Here is an 18,783-nt window from a genome sequence, read left to right on the forward strand (position 1 = left end):
CAAATCTATTATTGTAAGAAATGTAGCACTGGCCACTTTGCCAATACAGTCTTCCAAGTGAGGTATCAGGTAGGAGTCTGCCTTTGTTACTGCATTAACCTTTCTGTAGTCTATGCAGTGTCTAGTTGAACCATTAGGCTTAGGCTGTAATATTACTGGGGGACTCCAGCTGCTTTGACTGGGTTCAGTTAGGTGGTTTTCTAGCATGTATTGGATTTCTGCTTTTGCTGGGCCTGTTTATCTGGACTTAAGCAGTTATGATGCTGTTTTATAGGAAAGGATTCCTTTACATCCACATCATGTATGGTTACAGTTGTACATCCTCTTTTATCCCTACAGACTCTTTTAAATGCTGTGAGTAGCCTTGTTAGTTCTTCTCATTTTTTTTATTAATTCATGGGATATGGGTGTTGCTGACAAGACCAGCATTTATCGCCCATCCCTAATTGCTCTTGAGAAGGTGGTGGTGAGCTGCCTTCTTAAACTGCTGCAGTCCATGTGGGGTAGGTATACCCATAGTGCGGTTAGGAAGGGTTTTCCCGAATTTTGAGCCAGTGACAATGAAGGAACGGCAATATAGTTCCAAGTCAGGATGGTATGTGGCTTGGAGGGGAACTTGCAGGTGGTGGTGTTCCCAAGCATCTGCTGTCCTTGTCCTTCTAGCCGGTAGAGGTCGCAGGTTTGGAAAGTGCTGTCGAAGAAGCATTGGTGCGTTGGTGATCTGCGTCTAAATTGAAAGCATAATGTCCAATCTCCCTAACAATTCAGTATTAGCTAACCAGATAGTAGGAGGTTCAATTTGAAAATTGGCTAGGCCTCCTCCTGCCTCATCCTCTTATCCCTTTTATCCTTCACTGTCCCTACTACCTGACATACCTGTGTTTGCTTATCCTCCTCACGCCGATGACATTATTTCAACATATAGATATGTTACAGCTGATTCTTTTTCCGGTGATCTGGGGTGTCAATCAAATAATTTACTTTACCAATTCTCTTGACCACTTTATATGAACCACTGAACTGTGCTTTCAGAGGTTCACCCTGTAAAGGCAGTAATACTAACACCTCATCCGCTGGTTGAAATGTTCAGGTTTTGGCATGCTTGTCTGCGCATTTCTTCATAGTTGTTTGGGAAGCTTTAAGGTGTTCCTGAGCCACTTTGCAAGCTCTCGTAAGCCATTCCTAGAACACAAATACATAATCTTGCACAGAAGATTCGTCCCTCAGTTCTAAAAATCTTTCTTTAATTAGTTTTAGAGGACCTCCTATCTTGTCCATAAACTAGTTCAAAAGGACTAAAACTGGTAGACTCATTTAGTGAATCCCTCGTGGCAAACAATAGATTCTAGTCCTTTATTCCAATCATGGGGATATTCATGACAGTATGCCCTGATCATCATTTTGAGGGTCTGATGGTACCTATCTAAAGCTCCATGTGTCTGTGGGTGGCATGCTGAAGACTTTAACTGTGTTATACCCAAATTACCCATAACTTCCTGAAAAGTTTAAGAGGTAAAATTGGAACCTTGATCTGACTGAATCTCAATCGGTAATTCATATCTCGTGAAGAACTGGGTTAACTTCTCTACCACTGCCTTAGCAGAAATTGTTCTCAAGGGAATGGCCTCTAGGAACCGAGTAGCCATATCCATGATAGTGAGTATATATTGGTGTCCCACTTTTATTTTCGGTAAAGATCCTACACAATGTACCAACACCCTACTAAATGGTTCCCCAATAACTGGTATGGGAATTAGAGCGGCTGGCTTTCCCACAATCTGACACATATGGCATGTTTTACAAAACTGCAGCACATCCTTGGAAAGATCTGGCCAATAAAAATGCCAACTTATACGTGATTGGGTTTTCCGGATCCCCACATGTCCCGCTCTAGGAATTTCATGCACTATCCTTAATATTTCCCAGCAATGCTTTGGCAGTACCACTATCTGGTGAACAACTGTCCATTCTTCATCCGCAGCTCTGTGAGGGGGGTCTCCACTTCCTCATCAGAATCCCATTTTTAATACAGTAGCCTTCTTGAACTCACTTTGCCTCAGCTTCAGTTCGAGTTGATTGTGCCACTTTATTTAACTCTAGATCTGATTGCTGAGCCTTGATCAGAGAAGACTTATTAAACATTTCCTTCGGATTATCCAAATCCCCAAAGAAAGTTTCAGATATTTGACCCTCTGACGGTGGTTCGAATTTTATCTCCGACAATGGAACTTGTTTAGCATTGCTCGGGTTACGACACATGAAGGAAAATTTCCTGGAACCTTTTCCTGTAACTGTTCTGTCTCTTTAACTGCACTTGGTTTTTCCGTGACTACCTGCGCTCCAGCCAAATCATTTCCCAGGAGTAGGTCAACGCCTTCTACTGGCAAACTATGGACAACTCCTACAGTTACTGTTCCAGACATTAGGTGACACTCCTGGTGCACCCGATACAAAGGTACGGGTATATACTCCCTGCCAATACCGTTCACTAAAACCTTGGCATTCAGTGCATTCTGTGGTGGAAAAGTTATGCCTTTGCCCAGCAAAGGATTTTGGGTGGTTCCTGTATCCTTTGTTATGACCGACCCCTCCAGTCAAAGCCCCCAATCAAAATATACGATTCTGATTGTGGTGGGACCAACGCACTGTTAATTCAATACCATCGCTCCACAGATCTTTAACTTTCCAAGTTAAAGAAAGACCCAGCCAAATTGTATCATCTGTTAACCCCTGAATGAGGCTAACCAAACCAGGTTCTTTAAATCAACAAATTAACTCTTTAATTAGAAGAACTAAATTCTTAAACACTATGAAGATATAAACAACATTTAAAATAGAAAAAAATTAGAGTCCTTGCAAATTTACAGTCCAATTTTGCCTCAAGTCCTCACAGAATGTTGCAGCAAATCTATAGTCCAATGTTGCTTGAAGTCCTCACAGAATGTTGCTTTCCTTCTCCAGCAAATTTCAATGATTTACGACTTGCAAACTCTTTCAATGGAATCAAGCTGACTTTAGAGTTTTTGAGGGATGAAAGATTGTCACAGTCTAACTTCCCTTCAATTCAAATTACCAGAGATCTCTGCCTTGGCTTGACTTTTTTTTTTGAATTTTGGTAGATAATAATTAAACTGAGGACACAGGCTTGATACACTTGGACTTTTGTGTTCCGTGTCAGTGTGCCATTTTCCTACACTGTCTTGGCCAGTCTGGACATAGCAGTGGAAGCCTTTCCCATGCGCTTGTTGATTTCTGCATCTAGAGACAGGTTACTGGTTGAGCCTAGGTAAGTGAACTCTTGAACCACTTACAGAGCGTGGTCGCAAATATTAATGGATGGAACATTTCAGACGTCCTGCCCCATGATGTTCGTTTTCTTGAGGCTGATGGTTAGGCCAAATTCATTGCTGGCATCCGCAAACCTGTCGATGAGACTCTGCAGGCACTCTTCAGTGTGAGATGTTAAAGCAGCATCGTCAGCAAAGAGGAGTTCCCTGATGAGGACTTTCCGTACTTTGGACTTCGCTCTTAGACGGGCAAGGTTGAACAACCTGCCCCCTGATCTTGTGTGGAGGAAAGTTCCTTCTTCAGAAGACTTGAACGCATGTGAAAGCAGCAGGGAGAAGAAAATCCCAAAAAGTGTGGGTGCGAGAACACAGCCCTGTTTCATGCCACTCAGGATAGGAAAGGGGTCTGATGAGGAGCCGCCATGTTGAATTGTGCCTTTCATATTGTCATGGAATGAGGTGATGATACTTAGTAGCTTTGGTGGACATCCAATCTTTTCTAGTAGTCTGAAGAGACCACGTCTGCTGACGAGGTCAAAGGCTTTGGTGAGATCAATGAAAGCAATGTAGAGGGGCATCTGTTGTTCGCGGCATTTCTTCTGTATCTGACGAAGGGAGAACAGCATGTCAACGGTCGATCTCTCTGCACGAAAGCCAGACTGTGCATCAGGGTAGACGCGCTCGGCCAGCTTCTGGAGCCTGTTTAGAGCGACTTGAGCAAAGACTTTCCCCACTATGCTGAGCAGGGAGATTCCACAGTAGTTGTTGCATTCACCGCGGTCACCTTTGTTTTTATAGAGGGTGATGATATTGGCATCGCGCATGTCCTGAGGTACTGCTCCCTCGTCCCAGCACAGGCATAGCAGTTCATGTAGTGCTGAGAGTATAGCAGGCTTGGCACTCTTGATTATTTCAGGGGTAATGCTGTCCTTCCCAGGGACTTTTCCATCGGCTAGAGAATCAATGGCATCACTGAGTTCCGATTTGGTTGGCTGTATGTCCAGCTCATCCATGACTGGTAGAGGCTGGGCTGCATTGAGGGCAGTCTCAGTGACAGCATTCTCCCTGGAGTACAGTTCTAGGTAGTGCTCAACCCAGCGGTCCATCTGTTTGCGTTGGTCAGTGATTATGTCCCCTGATTTAGATTTGAGGGGGGGGGGGCGATCTTCTTGATGGTTGGCCCAAGAGCTCTCTTAATGCCATCATACATTCCTCTGATGTTTCCGGTGTCTGAGGCCAGCTGAATATGACTGCATAGGTGTTGCCAGTAGTCATTTGCACAGCGTCTGGCTGTTCTTTGTGCAGCGCTTCTGGCTGTTTTAAGTGCTACGGATGTTAACTCGCTGGGGGCTTTCTTGTAGTTCAGCAATGCAATGCGCTTAGCGGCTAAGACAGGTTCCAGCTCTTCAATGTGAGATTGAAACCAGTTTGCATTCCGCTTCACGCATTTGCCATAGGTGGTCATAGCTGACTCATAGATGGCGTCTCTGATGTGGGTCCACTTGGTCTCTGCATGCCCTGTGGGAGTGTTTTGAAGGGCTTTCTCAAGTGAATTTAGAAATTTTTGTAACAGCTGTGGATAAGAAATTCTGCTCATGTTGATGCGCAGGTGGCCCTTCTGCTTGGAGTGATGCAGCTTCTTTGGTTTGAGTCTAACATTGCTGCACACCAGGGAGTGGTCCGCACTGTGGAAGCTGCGTGTGGTTTGAACGCTGTTTAAAGAGGCGCGCCTTGTGACGATGAGGTCCAGCTGGTGCCAATGACATGATCTTGGGTGCTTCCAAGAAACCTGGTGACAGGGTTTATTGTGAAAGAACGGGTTATGCAGAGGTTATGATAGGTACACAACTCAAGCAGTCTCTGTCCATTCTCATTCATCCTTCCAATGCCATAGTGCCCAAGGCAGGAAGGCCATGAGTCATGGTCGGCCCCAACCCTGGCATTAAAGTCCCCCAGCAGGAATAGGTGTTCGGTGTTGGGGATGCTGCTAATGATGTTATGGCGTTCCTCGTAGAACTGATTTTTAGCTTCAGGTGGGGAGCAGAGTGTTGGAGCATAGATGCTGAGTAGGTGTACTGGACCAGAGGTGGTGAACAGTCGGATGGACAGTATGCGTTCTGAGCCATTTGAGGGAGGCTCTATGATGCTGAGCAAGGAGTTTCTGATGGCGAACCCCACTCCATGCTGTCTTGGTCCTTCAGGATCCCTGCCCTGCCAGAAGAAGGTGTAGTCTTGCTCTGCTAGAGATCCACTCGCGGGGAGGCGTGTCTCCTAAAGTGCTGCAATGTCTACATTGAGTCTACTGAGCTCGTTGTTAATGATGGCGGTCTTCCGAGAATCATTGATTTGTGTAAGGTCTTCCGACAGGCTTGACGTTCCAGCTTGCAAAGCGAAGGGCTGGTACCTTCTTTCCTTTTTTCATGTTGTTTGGTGCGGTGTTGCAGTCCACCTTTCGGGCAATGACCCTGAGCTCCAAGCACCCATTGAAGCATGTAGACTGTGGCCGGACAGAACCTTATTGACTGGGGGCTGCCCGGTTTAAGACGGGCGGTAGCTGTCCAGTGAAGTGCGATGACCTCTCCCACCAACAAAGACAACCCGTGGCGCCCAGTTTCTACGCCAATTTAGCTGGACTTATAACCCGTAACTGCTGCCTTCCGTGTTGTTTCAGTCGCTGTGAGGCAACTATGGAGTGACCTCTCCATGGCACATGCCTGGGCGAATTTATGGAGGTTGAGAGTTGCCCAATCGTCAAAACCCCCCTCTCAGCCTTTCTGGTGGGGTCCAAAGGAGTGCAGAGCACGACGTTTGGCACCGGTATGGCTGCAGGAACTGCCGGAAACATGTCAAAGGTGACACATGACCGCCTACGGGGTTCCGCTCCGGATTTTCTGTTAGAGTTTACTCCCTCAGTCTTGGTCTCTCCCGAGACGCCCACAAGGCAGTTGGGTTGTTAGGACCCCTACACAGGTGTAGGATGATGCCGGTGGGAGGAGGGGGTGTGAGGGGGAGGTGTGGAGGGAAGTGGGTGCGAGGGGGAGCTGGGAAGGGGGCTGTAAGGGGGTGGGAGGGTGCAGGGGGAAGATGGTGCGGGGGGGGGCTGGGACGGGGTTGTGAGGGGGGAGGGGGGTGCGGGGGGGGTGGGTGTGGGCTGAGAGAATGGAGCTGGGAAGGGGATGAAGGGGAAGGGATGAAAGATTGTCACAGTCTAACTTCCCTTTCTTCAATTTAAATTACCAGAGATCTCTCCCTTGGCTTGACTTTCTTTTTGAATTTTGGTAGATAATAATTAAACAGACTAAAAATCCTATTCCTTCAGGTTAAATGGTTGAGAGCTCTTTTCCAGGTTCTGCTGTCATCACAGCTGCGTCTCTGTGTCTGTGTGTTCTGTTCGAATAAACTGTCTTCAACTAACAGCCAGTTCAAAACAGAATTGTAACAAATGTATCGCATGAGACTCACTTCCAATGGTTGTATCTATGGTAACAAGAATGCACCCTTTGAATCGTAGTCTCCAAATGGCTGTTTCTAAGGCAACAAAAATGCACCTTCCTATAACTCCTGAGGCTTGCTGGTTCATAAAGCAATACTGATCCCTTGCAAGCCTTAAAGGCAAACCGCATATTCCAAGAAAAAAACTACAGGACCATGACACCTTAAATATAATTATAGGCTTATCTGCCTCACTTGAGGGATATGGAGTTACTTTTCCTTTTGACAGGAATTCCCTATAACTCTGAGGTATCTTATTCACAACCCCTGCACTCACAGTGGTTTTTTTTATTTGGCCTTACAGCTGCAGTCAGAGCTACAACCTGATCTGTTGTACTCTCGGTCAGGGCCCTTTTCTCTGCATTGACTTAATGTACCCCAATACATCCCATTCAATACCTGCAACTTCCAGAATTCTGCAGGTAGGTGTCCCACCTTGTGGCAATGATAACATTCAGGCTTGTGGACCTCACTTCCACCCTTAGTATCTTGCTTTCTGGTCTGAGGAGGAGATCCTGGGGCATTCCCAGCTGTCCCTTCCTGTCCCTGGCTACTTGTCTTCCTTTCACCCTCCCACCTGATATCCTTCTCGGGTTTGTGAGGGTGAAAGACAAAGGGTTTGGGTTTATAAACAAGCTCGTAATCATCAGCAATTTACAATGCCTGTCTGGCTGTTGAAAGCTTCTGGTTCTCCATGGGTTCTTACTAACAGGGGGAGTAAATTTTTTAATTCTTCCAGGAGAGTTAGTTCCCTAAGATTCTCATATCTTTATCTTTAGTGTCCATATCCAACGATCAAAATTGATTTGCTTTACCCTCTCAAATTCTATATAAGTCTGCCCAGTCAATCTCCAAAGTTTCCAAAATTTCTGTCGGTAAACTTCAGGAACCAACTCATGTGCAGCAAGAATAGCCTTTTTTGCCATCTCATAATCTGCAGAAGCCTCCTCATAAAGCATGCCATAAACTACATGAGCTCTGCCCATCAACCTGCTTTGCATAAGCAGTGTCCAGCTTTCCTTTGGCCATTTTATCAGTTTGGCTATCTTTTCAAAAGAAATGAAAAGTGCCTCAATGTCCCTTTCCTCAAACTTAGGGAGGGTTTGCACAAATTTAAGCAGCTCTGCATTGGGTTCTGAGCTGGAGTCAGATCTTTCCCCACTGGAACTTGCACTGGAGTCAAGACCACCCCTTTGTCTTAGTTCCATCTTTTTAAATTCAGATTCCTATCCTTCTCTTTCCCTTTCCTTTTCCTCAAGTTCAAATTTTTTCATTGTCAATTCTCTGTCAAGTTCATGTCTTTTCAATTCTATTGCCTTTTCTTCTTCCTGTTGAAGCTTACATTTTTCCAATTCAATTTCTTTTACTTTTCCTTTGTCAAGTTCAAGCTGCCTCATCTGTAACCGAATTTCAGCTAAGTCAACTGAACTACTTTCTGGTTTGCTTTCTTCTTCCTCCAATTTCAAATGGTGTGCTATTACTTCAATTATGTCTGCTTTCTTAGCTTCTGGTTTTAACTCTAACAGCAACAGTTCTGCCAAATCCTTTAGTTTAACCTTGGTTAAGTTTCTCAAATCACTCAGGGATACATCCTCCTTCCCCAGAAAAGTCACAGCAACTGTTAAAGACATTCCAGTACAGTAAACTTTAATCTACTGCACAAGAAACCTTTTTTTGGTCCTCTTTTCAATTATTATTACCCCACTTACAATTGCACATCGGCAGCATTGGATATCCCGCAAAGAGCCCCCAATTGTATGTTATGACTGAGGCGGAAGGAGTGCACTGTTTATTCTTGTTCCACTTGTCCACAGGTCACAACGCACATTTAAATTTTTCCCCACTTACTGATACGGTCAATCATAAACTCTAATTTTCCCAGAATAAAGCACACCAACTGGGTTTCTTTAATAAACAACCAAATTATGTTTATTATAAACAAGTCTTAACCAGTAATGAAGTAAAGCATTAACACACAGATTGAAATAAAAATAAAAAGTTCCCTTTTTACCTGAGCCTCACACGCACACAAACGCACGCATGCGCAGGCGGTTACATACATACACTGATTAACTGGAAAAATAAAGGGATTTTCATTTTGGAGCTCTATTTTTTTTTAAAAACAGACAAAAAACACTTGGGTTAAATACTTGAATAAAAAAGATATGGAAAGATGTCCTTTGCTTTGGTTGGCACCCCAAATGTGTATAGATGGCTGTCGCTGGAATCTTCCTAGAACAGTTCTTTTCAGGCGACATTGAAGATCAGTTTGGTAGGCTTTCCTGGAAATGCAGCAACAGAGGTTTTGGATACAGCCCTTACAAGAGAAATGCAGCAACAGATTAGTCTGCTTCTTACACTTGCTTCCCAGCTTCTCGAGAAATAGAAAGCTGGCAGTTTTTTTTCAAATATTTGGAACATACTGAGTTGGGGTGGTTTGTTCTTCTTGGCAAGGTGACTCTTTAACATCTTCCACGAATCAAAAATAACCCCTGCTGGGTAGTTATTTGAAAACAGGTGCCTACCAGTAACTGTTTTCAAAGCCAGACCTCTCAGTGATCCTGGTAACAACCCATCTATGGGGTCCCAAAATAAACCAATGTCCAGTTCTAAAATACATGAGTTCTCAAAAAAACCTAAGAACATAAATGCACTCGAAACAGTAGTAAATATCTATTATTTATTTACATGAGGGACTGAGGTTGAAAATCTACTCCTATGTTTCTAATATATCAAGCAAAGAAGGATTAGAATCATAGAGCACAGAAGAAGGCTATTCTGTCTGTCGTGTCTTTGCTGGCTCTTTGAAAGATCTATCCTATTAGTCTCACTCCTCTGCCTTTTCCCATAGTCCTGCAAATTTTTCCTTTTCAAGTATATATCCAATTCTCCTTTGAAAGTTACTGTTGAATCTGCTTCCACCACCTTTCCAGGCAATGCATTCCAGTTCATCATAACTCACAAAATGGAGTGGGAGGCTTAGGAGGCCCTTCCCGACCTGCTCCCGCCTCTGCCTCCATTTTACATAGGGTGGTGAGAAGCGGCCCGCCCGCCCCAGGCCAATCAAGGCCCTTAAGTGCCAATTAACGGCCATTTAAGGGCTTCCACCTGCCGCCACGGGGATTTTACGATTGGCAGATGGGCAGCCGAGGCCTCAGAAAAGCCGCCTGATAAAAATGGGTGGCCTTCTGACGGCCTAGGGGGGCCCACCTGATCGGGCCTCTTTGAGTTCTCCGGGGCTCCCTGACATCTTCAGTCTTCAGCTGTGTTGCAGTCCCAGCAGTGGCCACCGTTCCCGGTGGCGCTGCTAGGACTATGAGCTGCCGGCCCACTGATTGGCCAGCAGCTCCATTAGGTGGGACGTCCTGCCTAAGACCAGTTAAGGGCCTGGGGACCATAAAATCTGTTCTGGATCCCCAGGCCCGACAGAGGTGGGATTGCTACTGACCTTTCAGTCAATGGACGGTTCCTGTCCGGCCACCGTAAAATTCCGGCCACTGTCTTAATGCCAGAGATGATCCACTATTAATAGCTTGTTGCATCTGCTACAGTCAATTGATAAATCTATTTTTTTATACACTGGATAGCAATGGAATTGGAAGAAAGTACAGAATTTTGTTGTGTGCAGGCATCAAATGGCTACAACAACCCAAAACAGCAGCAGGACAATTTCCACAGTAATATTGAATGGGAAATATTGACACTGCAATTTGCAATGCTAAATGTTAACACAACAGTGTACAAAAGAATTTGAGATTTGTCAACAGGAAAGTCTACCCATGCAAGATATTTAATATTATACTGTTAAATTGACCATGGCATTGGCCGCAGTAAGTTGATGAATTAATTTTTTTGATGTACAAGATAGTGAAATATTGGTGAGGAGACTAGCAGACATAGCCTCCAGAAGTTGACTTAACAGAATTGAATGAGAAGTGTCATGCCAGATTACAGTGGGAAATGTTGACAGAAAAGTGTGACCAAAAATTCTGCCAACAGGAAGTAAGGTGTGAATAAAAAGTGCATGCAGACATTATATATTTAATATATAGATTATAGATTATGGGTCAAAATCCTGGAACTCCCTTCCTAACAGCACTGTGGGTGTACCTACACCCCAAGGACTGCAGCGGTTTAAGAAGGCAGCTCATCACCACCTTCTTAAGGGCAATTAGGGATGGGCAATAAATGCTGGCCTAGCCAGTGACACCAACACTCCATGAACGAATAAAAAAAAGAGTTCCTCAGGGGTCGATATTAGGACCCCTGCTTTTCTTGATATATATTAATGACTTAGACATTGGTATAGGGCATAATTTCAAAATTTGCTGACAATACAAAACTTGGGAGTATTGTGAACGGTGTGGTGGATAGTGTAGAACTTCAAAAGGACATGGATAGGCTGCTGGAATGTGCGGACAAGTGGCAGATGAATTTTAATGCAGAGAAGTGTGAAGTGATTCATTTTGGTAAAAACAACATGGAGAGAATATAAAATAAAGGATACAATTCTAAAGAGTGTGCAGGAGCAGAGGGACCTGGGTGTATATGTGCAAAAATCATTGAAGGTGGCAGGACAAGTTGAGAGAGCAGTTAATAAAGCATACAACATCCTAGGCTTTATCAATAGGGACATAGAGTACAAGAGCAAGGAAGCTATGTCAAACTTGTATGGAGGACTGGTTTGGCCTCAACTGGAGTATTGCATCCAATTCTGGGCATCACACTTTAGGAAGGATGTGAAGGTGTTAGAAAGGAGGCAGAAAAGATTTATGAGAATGGTTCCAGGGATGAGGAACTTCAGTTAAGTAGATAGATTGAAGAAGTTGGGATTGTTTTCCTTGGAGAAGGGAAAGTTGAGAACAGATTTGATAGAGGTATTCAAAATCATGAGGGGTCTGGACAGAGTAGATAGGGAGAAACTGTTCCCGTTGGTGGAAGGATCAAGAACCAGAGGGCACAGATTTAAGGTAATTAGCAAAAGAAGCAATGATGACATGAGGAAAAACCTTTTCACGCAGATCTGGTTAGGATCTGGAATGCACTGTCTGAGAGTGGTTCAGTCCAGGCATTCAAGAGGGAATTGGATTATTATCTGAAAATTTAGAAAGAATGTGCAGGGCTACGGGGAGAAGATAGAGGAATGGCACTGGGTGAATCGTTCCTTCAGAGAGCCGGCACAGACACGACGAGCCGAATGGCGTCCTTCTGTGTTGTAACCATTCTATGATTCTATGAGATGATAGAAAAATATATCAAATTATGATGCAGTTATTTATTATTCAATACATTATCAAGGATACAAAGGACAAAATACTCTGGATGCTGGAAATCTGACATATAAATAGAAAATGCTGGAAACACTCAGCAGGTCACAGCATCTGTGGAGAGAGAAAATGAGTTAACGTTTCAGATCTGTAACCTTTCATCAGAACTGGAAAAAGTTATGAGATGTAAGAGGTTTTAAACAAGTACTGAGGCAGGGAAAGTTGTGAGGAGGGGGGAAAGACAAAAAGTGGAAGGTTTGTGATAAGGTGGAAGGCAGGAGAGATTTAAATAACAAGGCAATAGTGGGTGGCCATGGCACAAGTAAAGAAACAAAAGATGAGTCTAGAGGAGATGTAATTGGCAACAGCAGAATCATTACCAACACAGCACCAATGATGTTCAACTACTTAGTTGAGTTAGATTGTCAACATTTGTGTGCACAAGCTGGCTGTCTAGGTTTGGGTTGCAAATCAGATATTTCAACCCTTGTCAGCTCTGTATCATGCACCTCATCCAACAAAAGTAAGAACTTGCCTTATGAATGAATATGGCATCTTTAACAATGGAAAATGCTCCAAAGTTTTTTATAGCCAAACTGAAGAGGGGATAACAAGGTCTTAGTCAAAGAGGAGGGCTTTCAGGAGGATCTTAAAAGGAGGATAGGGAGGTGTAGAGGCAGGGTGGTTTAGGGAGAGATTTCCATTGGCAGCTGTACATGTGGGGAGGAATCTTCCTAGTCCCGCAGGGACGGGCTTGAAAGTGGGTCTGGGAAGAATTCCACAGAAGTTGGAATTGGGCCAGCGGGCTGACATGTTCCCGCCTCTGGATGACCTGGTGGCAGCGGGTAAGCCAATCTACATAATTGAGTGCCCATTTGTGGGCTGATTGGGGCTGTCACTGGGATTTAAGGAGTTGTTTGATGGTGGCTGATCCTGGAATAGTGGGTAATTTTGGCAGATGAGAATGATGCCTCATAATGCTTGATGTGGTCTAGCTGAATCTGATGAAGAATGACTAAACAGTTGTGTGTCAGATACACTCAAGTCTGTGCCATTGGACTCAAGGGATCAAAAATGGGGACATACCAAGCGGAATGACCAAGATGGGAGAGATTAAAGGTATTTTACTCGAGTAACTGTCAACTGAATTGGATATTTAATATTTTTATTCTTATTTTATTTCAGGCATTTTAACACTCTCTGGGTTTGGTAATGCTTTTAAGACTATCGTTTCATCTTTTTATTGGATTGTTTCACTAATGGGCTTACTTGGATGGAGATTGGTACATAGTTGATATTCCTGTAGAGACAGTTCCACCAACAGGGTTATGCCACTGGACCAGCAGCCCAGAGGTTCTGAGTTCAAATCCCATTATGGCAAGTTATAAATTGAATTTAATCAATTTGATAATCTTTGGGCTAGCAACAGGGGAAAATTGACAATGAAAGCTGATGGCTTGTTACAGCAATACTGCTGGCTCATTAATGGCTTTCAAGGAAGGGATACTGCCACCTCTGCTCAATTTGGTTCAGCACATGACCCAGTCCTACATATGTGGCTAACTCTTTTAGTGTGCTTTGAGGTAGCCTATTAAGTCATTGTGTTGTCAGGGCAATTACGGATGTGCAATAATTGAGGCATTGCCAACATCACCCACATCTCAAGAACAAATATTAAAAGAATGACTTACATTTACATCATATAAGAGCCTCTGTCAGGATTTGAGCTGTCAATCATAAAATCACTTTGAAAAGGAAATACAAAACTAAAGCCTTTGAGATAATATTTTTGCAATACCTGGTAAGGGAATTCTGTCGTCTGTCGCAGCTTGATTTAATTTGTGCTTTTTGTACATCCAGAATTTCTATCAGCAGAGGTGATAGATGAAGATCTTGTTAACTTTAAGCAGTACACACCACTGGGCGGAGTCTATTATTTTGATGTGCTGAAGTTGCCACCTCAGCCCAAGTTTGTTAAAGGATGGAGAATCGTCCAGGTAAACTTTACTTTTCATACAGCAAAACCCGAATGTCCTTTAAACAATGTTCATATTGCAAGAGATACAGTAAGTTTACTTGATAATGATAGCTACCGTTTTGATATCTAACAGAAACATTTACATTTAAAGAATGAGTTGGTGGAGAGAGGGGTTGGAAGGAGAGAACATATTCTTGATGTGCCATGGGTAGTGAAATCATAAAGATGATAATAAAGTATGTGTTTCTGATTTTACTGGACATCATGGTAAACCCAACCATTCCCAGAATTGAGCTTTGCTCACAAAGAAGGAAGTCAGAGAATCAGAGCACATAGCCTAAGCTAACAATTAGGTGCTGCACCAATGGAGTACTGCATTATAGGAGGGGATGTCTTTCAGTTGAGATGTTAAACCGAGGCCTCGTGGTTGTAAAAAAAATCCTATGGTATTATTTAAAGGAGAGCAGTGAGTGTGCACAGTACGCTGACCAACATTACTCTCTCAACCAACAGCAATCAAAAACAGGTTATCTGAATTTATGTGATGGTGCTAGGAAGACATCCTCCTTGCCAGTCGTCAACTGGACAGGCCAAGGCAAGAAAATGGGTAAATGGAAAAGGGAAAAGGCCATTTAAAACTTTGTTTGACTTAATTTATAATAGTTATATGAACGTACATATGCAATGAGAAATATCAGCTCATGAAGGTGACTTCTTTCATGATAAACATGTACACTGAGAACTTACTGAGCAAAGGCCCATCTAACAACAAATGGGTTCCTTTCTCCCCAGATAGTTTGTTAATTTAGCAGGTTTTAGAACAATAACTTACAGAATGAAGCCTTGGCCAACTGAAGGATGGGTCTGGACTCTTGACACTAGGATGTCATTGCAATGAACATAACAAAGGCTGAAAGTGTTTTAATAAGCTGGGTTAAAAAAGAAATTTTTCAATCTTGGTGAAAGAATCATTTCACTCTATAAGGTCACTTAAGATCCTTTGGTGGCATGAAAAGTTTTAGTTTAGAGGATTAAGTAGCTTTGAGAACGAAGAGTAGGCATTTGGAAGAGAAGGCAAGGACAGGAGAGAAGGAAAAAGAAGAATCAGATTGTCAGATGGTTTTCAAAAGGAGGAAAGTTAAACATTTATTACAAAGTTAACTCTGTAGCATAGTATGGAATGTAACACAGCAACCAAGTATGTGCAAGGTGCTGGCCAGAAGAAACAGAGGAGGTGGTGGACAAACCAGAAAGAAGGGAAGTTGTAGATTATGTCTTCGATATGTCATCTAGTCACTGGAAGAAGTGCATAGCAGAGAAGGATGGGATCAGTAGATCGTGAATTATGACTGAATAACTTTGAGACAAAGTTGCCAGTATCCAAAAAAAGCAATTATAGGGTAGATCATGTGATTGGGGATTGCTCTGAAAAGTCAGGCTTGGAGGCCTGAGGTCTGCAATGTATCTGAGCTGCTCAACACACACTGGTCCAGGCAGTGAATGCTGAGGGGTCTGGGGGCTTTGATACAAGTTATGCACTGTGCTCATTTGGCCCTTCTCAACTTGCATGCAAATGATGCAGACATCCTATTAAGTGCAGGAATACCTGAGCATTGCTGCACCTACATAGTGACCATTTGGACTGGATATTGAAGAAGGTTTGCCACTGAAATTAAAATCAATTTGGGTGCTTCTGTCCTTTGCTTTGCCATATCCCCTTTACCCAGGGCAACTTCCGAGCATTTTGGACCCTCCCCTATGCCAGGAATGGGTCCTGTGCAACCTTTTACTGTCTTGCGGCCTGGTACTCCCAGTGCATCATGAGACATGCACTCAAAGCACATAAAAAAATTATCTGGTGAATGCTGGCAATTGGTTCCCATAAGTCTAACCTGATCAGAAACTGAAACCCATTTGCTTATGTTTACGCTGTAGATTTGCAGCCTATGAAGGCCATTGTGTCAGCACTGTACTGTTTGCAATTCCTATTGAGCCTTTGATAGCTCTAATGAGCTGGATCAAATAGAACTTTAACCAATAATGTTTTGCTGTCCTGCAGTTTAGAACAATTAATGCCAACTGAATCGGAAGCTACAGGTTGATTCAAGAGCAACTTTAAGCATCGTATTCTCCCCGGACATAAATATAAGTCCTGATGCACTTTCTTACACATTGATGGGGAAGGTCTCTGAGACTGTCTCATCAATATGTAGCATATATGAAATATTGGCATACTCCATTGCCTATAGTATGTTTCTAGGATAGGAAACACTGTTGATAAAGCTAGAAATTATTTTACTTTAGGCTACGCACTCTGGCTTGGAGTTTCTGCAAGGGTTGCAATCATGAAAACCCACCCAGAATTCACGGGATGTGCGCCGGTTTTGCCAAGGTGAAGTAATGCCCAAACTCATTTGCATAAACCCAAAAGTAACATTTCCTATAAATCAAAGCAATCAAGCACCATTATCAATTGTAATAAATTATTTGACTGGAACAAGGCCATTAGGGGCTCAAGATAATTGAAGTAAACTCATTTAAACTGAAAACATGGTCAAATAATTGCTGCAGCTGAAGAAACAGGCCAATCAGTGGTTTCAATTGACAGATGAGTCCAGGTCTTGTGCACCAAGGACAGACCTATTTACTGAATTTGAACTGCTTTAAACTAAATTTAAAGTAATTTGAAATAATTGTTTCATCAGTATGAGAAACAAACCTGAGTGAGGTTTCATTTGACTGCTGGCCACTGCAGCTACAGGTCATTAGCACTGGATTAGTGTGACCATGGTGGTCTGTGGTCCAAGATTCTAGGCGCAGTGTGATTGAATACATCCCCCCCAACCCCAGATGGGCACAATTGGTGGAAACTCACCACACTGAACTGAGGGCGTGGCCAGTTTTGTGAACATGGATCACTTCAGGCAAAGTGTCTTTTGAACCAGTGTTAAAGATTATGGAAACTCGAGCAAAGTGGTTATGGGGGTAACTCACTTCCGTTTATAAATTCCATGATCATTTGCACTATCTTAGTCGACGCTGCCCAGATTGCACTGATATTTGAGCAGAAAACATACGAAAATTTCCAATCTCTGTGGTGATATTTGTACAAAAGGTCCAGATAATAAAGAAAAACATACCAAGAGACTTCTCATTGACTTTAAGCGCATTCACTTCTAGTATTTTACTGTTTCATGGCATCATATGAAAAAATATTGTACAAATACTATAAAAGTAATGTCTAATGAATGTGTTGTATTCTTGTTTTTAGATATCAGAGACAGGATTGCAGTCCTATCCCTATGCACCAGAGTCAGCCAAGGAAGACAGTCCCACACCAGATGAAAAAGAAGGCGAAAACCCTCCTGCATCACCTGCAGGAATCACCCTCAAACTCCCTCCAAAAGCATTGTTTTTTGAACAGCCCAAGCCTGCTAGATGGGATCCAACAGGTATCAAATTCACTCAGTGAGCAAGTTTATCAGCCTTAAATAAGAGGTGAAAATACTAGACAGGCACAGCAGGCTGATCAGTGTTTTAAGATTAAAGTTTGAGCCCTTATCAGTAGAGTTTGAGCTGTGTTAGAACGTGCGGTTCAGATGTGAAAGGAGAGAACATTAACACTTGTACGCACTCATTTCTCACCTGATTGCGTTTACGTCTCTCCTGAAGTCGATGTCATAGAGCCCTCTATTGAATAGGGGCAATCAAAAAGCAACTTGCTGCTTATTCCTATTAAGTATGTATTTTCATAGTCCACAGCCCCTGTTGTTCTAGAAGAATATGCAACAGTCACTGGGTTCTGATTAGATTGATAAATGCCATAAAGCTTTAAATAGTACTCCTGGGAGATGTGACAAAGGAAAGTTAAATGGAATTTTTGTGAAAAAAATCTCTTAAAGGTGGGTTAAATTTATTTTCTCAGTGACACCGACTCCATGGTACATGAAGCACATTGCCCTGTGTATTTTAACATAATATAGTATATACAACACATTAGTGTGCATTTCCTGTCTGTCACATCCTACTTTCTGTGTCACACTTCAGATGCAATATTTTGGCATCACACTTTCTGATTGCCTTGAATTTCCCAATTATAAAACAGCAATGAATCAGAATTCTGTAAGTAAAGGATATATGAACCGAGCAAAGCAGTTATAAAGCCATCAATGAGTAAATATTGAGAACCAATCAACTGTGAGCAAGGGTGGTCATCACGTTGCAAATTTGCAATTTTTTCCTGGATTCATAAATTCAAGATGTGATTTTGCAATATGATAATTGGACTTTCAAAATAAGTAAATAGAACTTAATGATGTTGCGACTGGGATGTGGCGAGGGGGTGGTGGGCGGACTGCTTAGTTCATTCCGATTGGGTGGTGGGCGGACTGCTTGAGTTCATTCCGATTGGCTGCAGTCAGGTCAAGTCCTCCCCTCAGCTCAGATGAGTATATTCCATTTTCTCTTCATTAGAGACTGCTGGGAGTGACGACATCTTTAAGGAGTGCAATCCAGACTATGGCACCAATGGGCAAAAGACTGCACGGGAGGTAACAGCAAAGAGTAGAAATGCAATTGTTATAGGAAATTTCATAGTTAGGAGAACAGACAGGCAATTCTGTAGCCATCATTGTGAGTCCCACATGGTGTGTTGCTTCCCTAGTGTCAGGGTAAAGGACATCACGGAGATGGTGCAGAATATTCTGCAGGGGGGTTGGGAGTGAGCCAGAAGTTGTGGTACATGTCGGTACCAACAACA

At 43.0% G+C, this 18,783-nt stretch overlaps 1 protein-coding gene across 3 annotated transcripts in view; it reads left to right on the forward strand.

The window, feature by feature from the left end:
- Positions 1–18,783, forward strand: part of dnai7 (dynein axonemal intermediate chain 7) — a 121,560-nt gene that overhangs the window by 58,615 nt on the left and 44,162 nt on the right. For all 3 annotated transcript variants that reach the window (XM_068058879.1, XM_068058880.1, XM_068058881.1), the window contains 2 exons: positions 13,907–14,043; positions 17,296–17,476. In XM_068058879.1, the coding sequence (XP_067914980.1) occupies positions 13,907–14,043; positions 17,296–17,476 (318 nt within the window). The remainder of the gene's footprint in view (positions 1–13,906; positions 14,044–17,295; positions 17,477–18,783) is intronic.

This window comes from Heterodontus francisci, chromosome 27 (genome assembly GCF_036365525.1).
Source record: "Heterodontus francisci isolate sHetFra1 chromosome 27, sHetFra1.hap1, whole genome shotgun sequence".
Lineage (NCBI taxonomy): Eukaryota > Metazoa > Chordata > Chondrichthyes > Heterodontiformes > Heterodontidae > Heterodontus > Heterodontus francisci.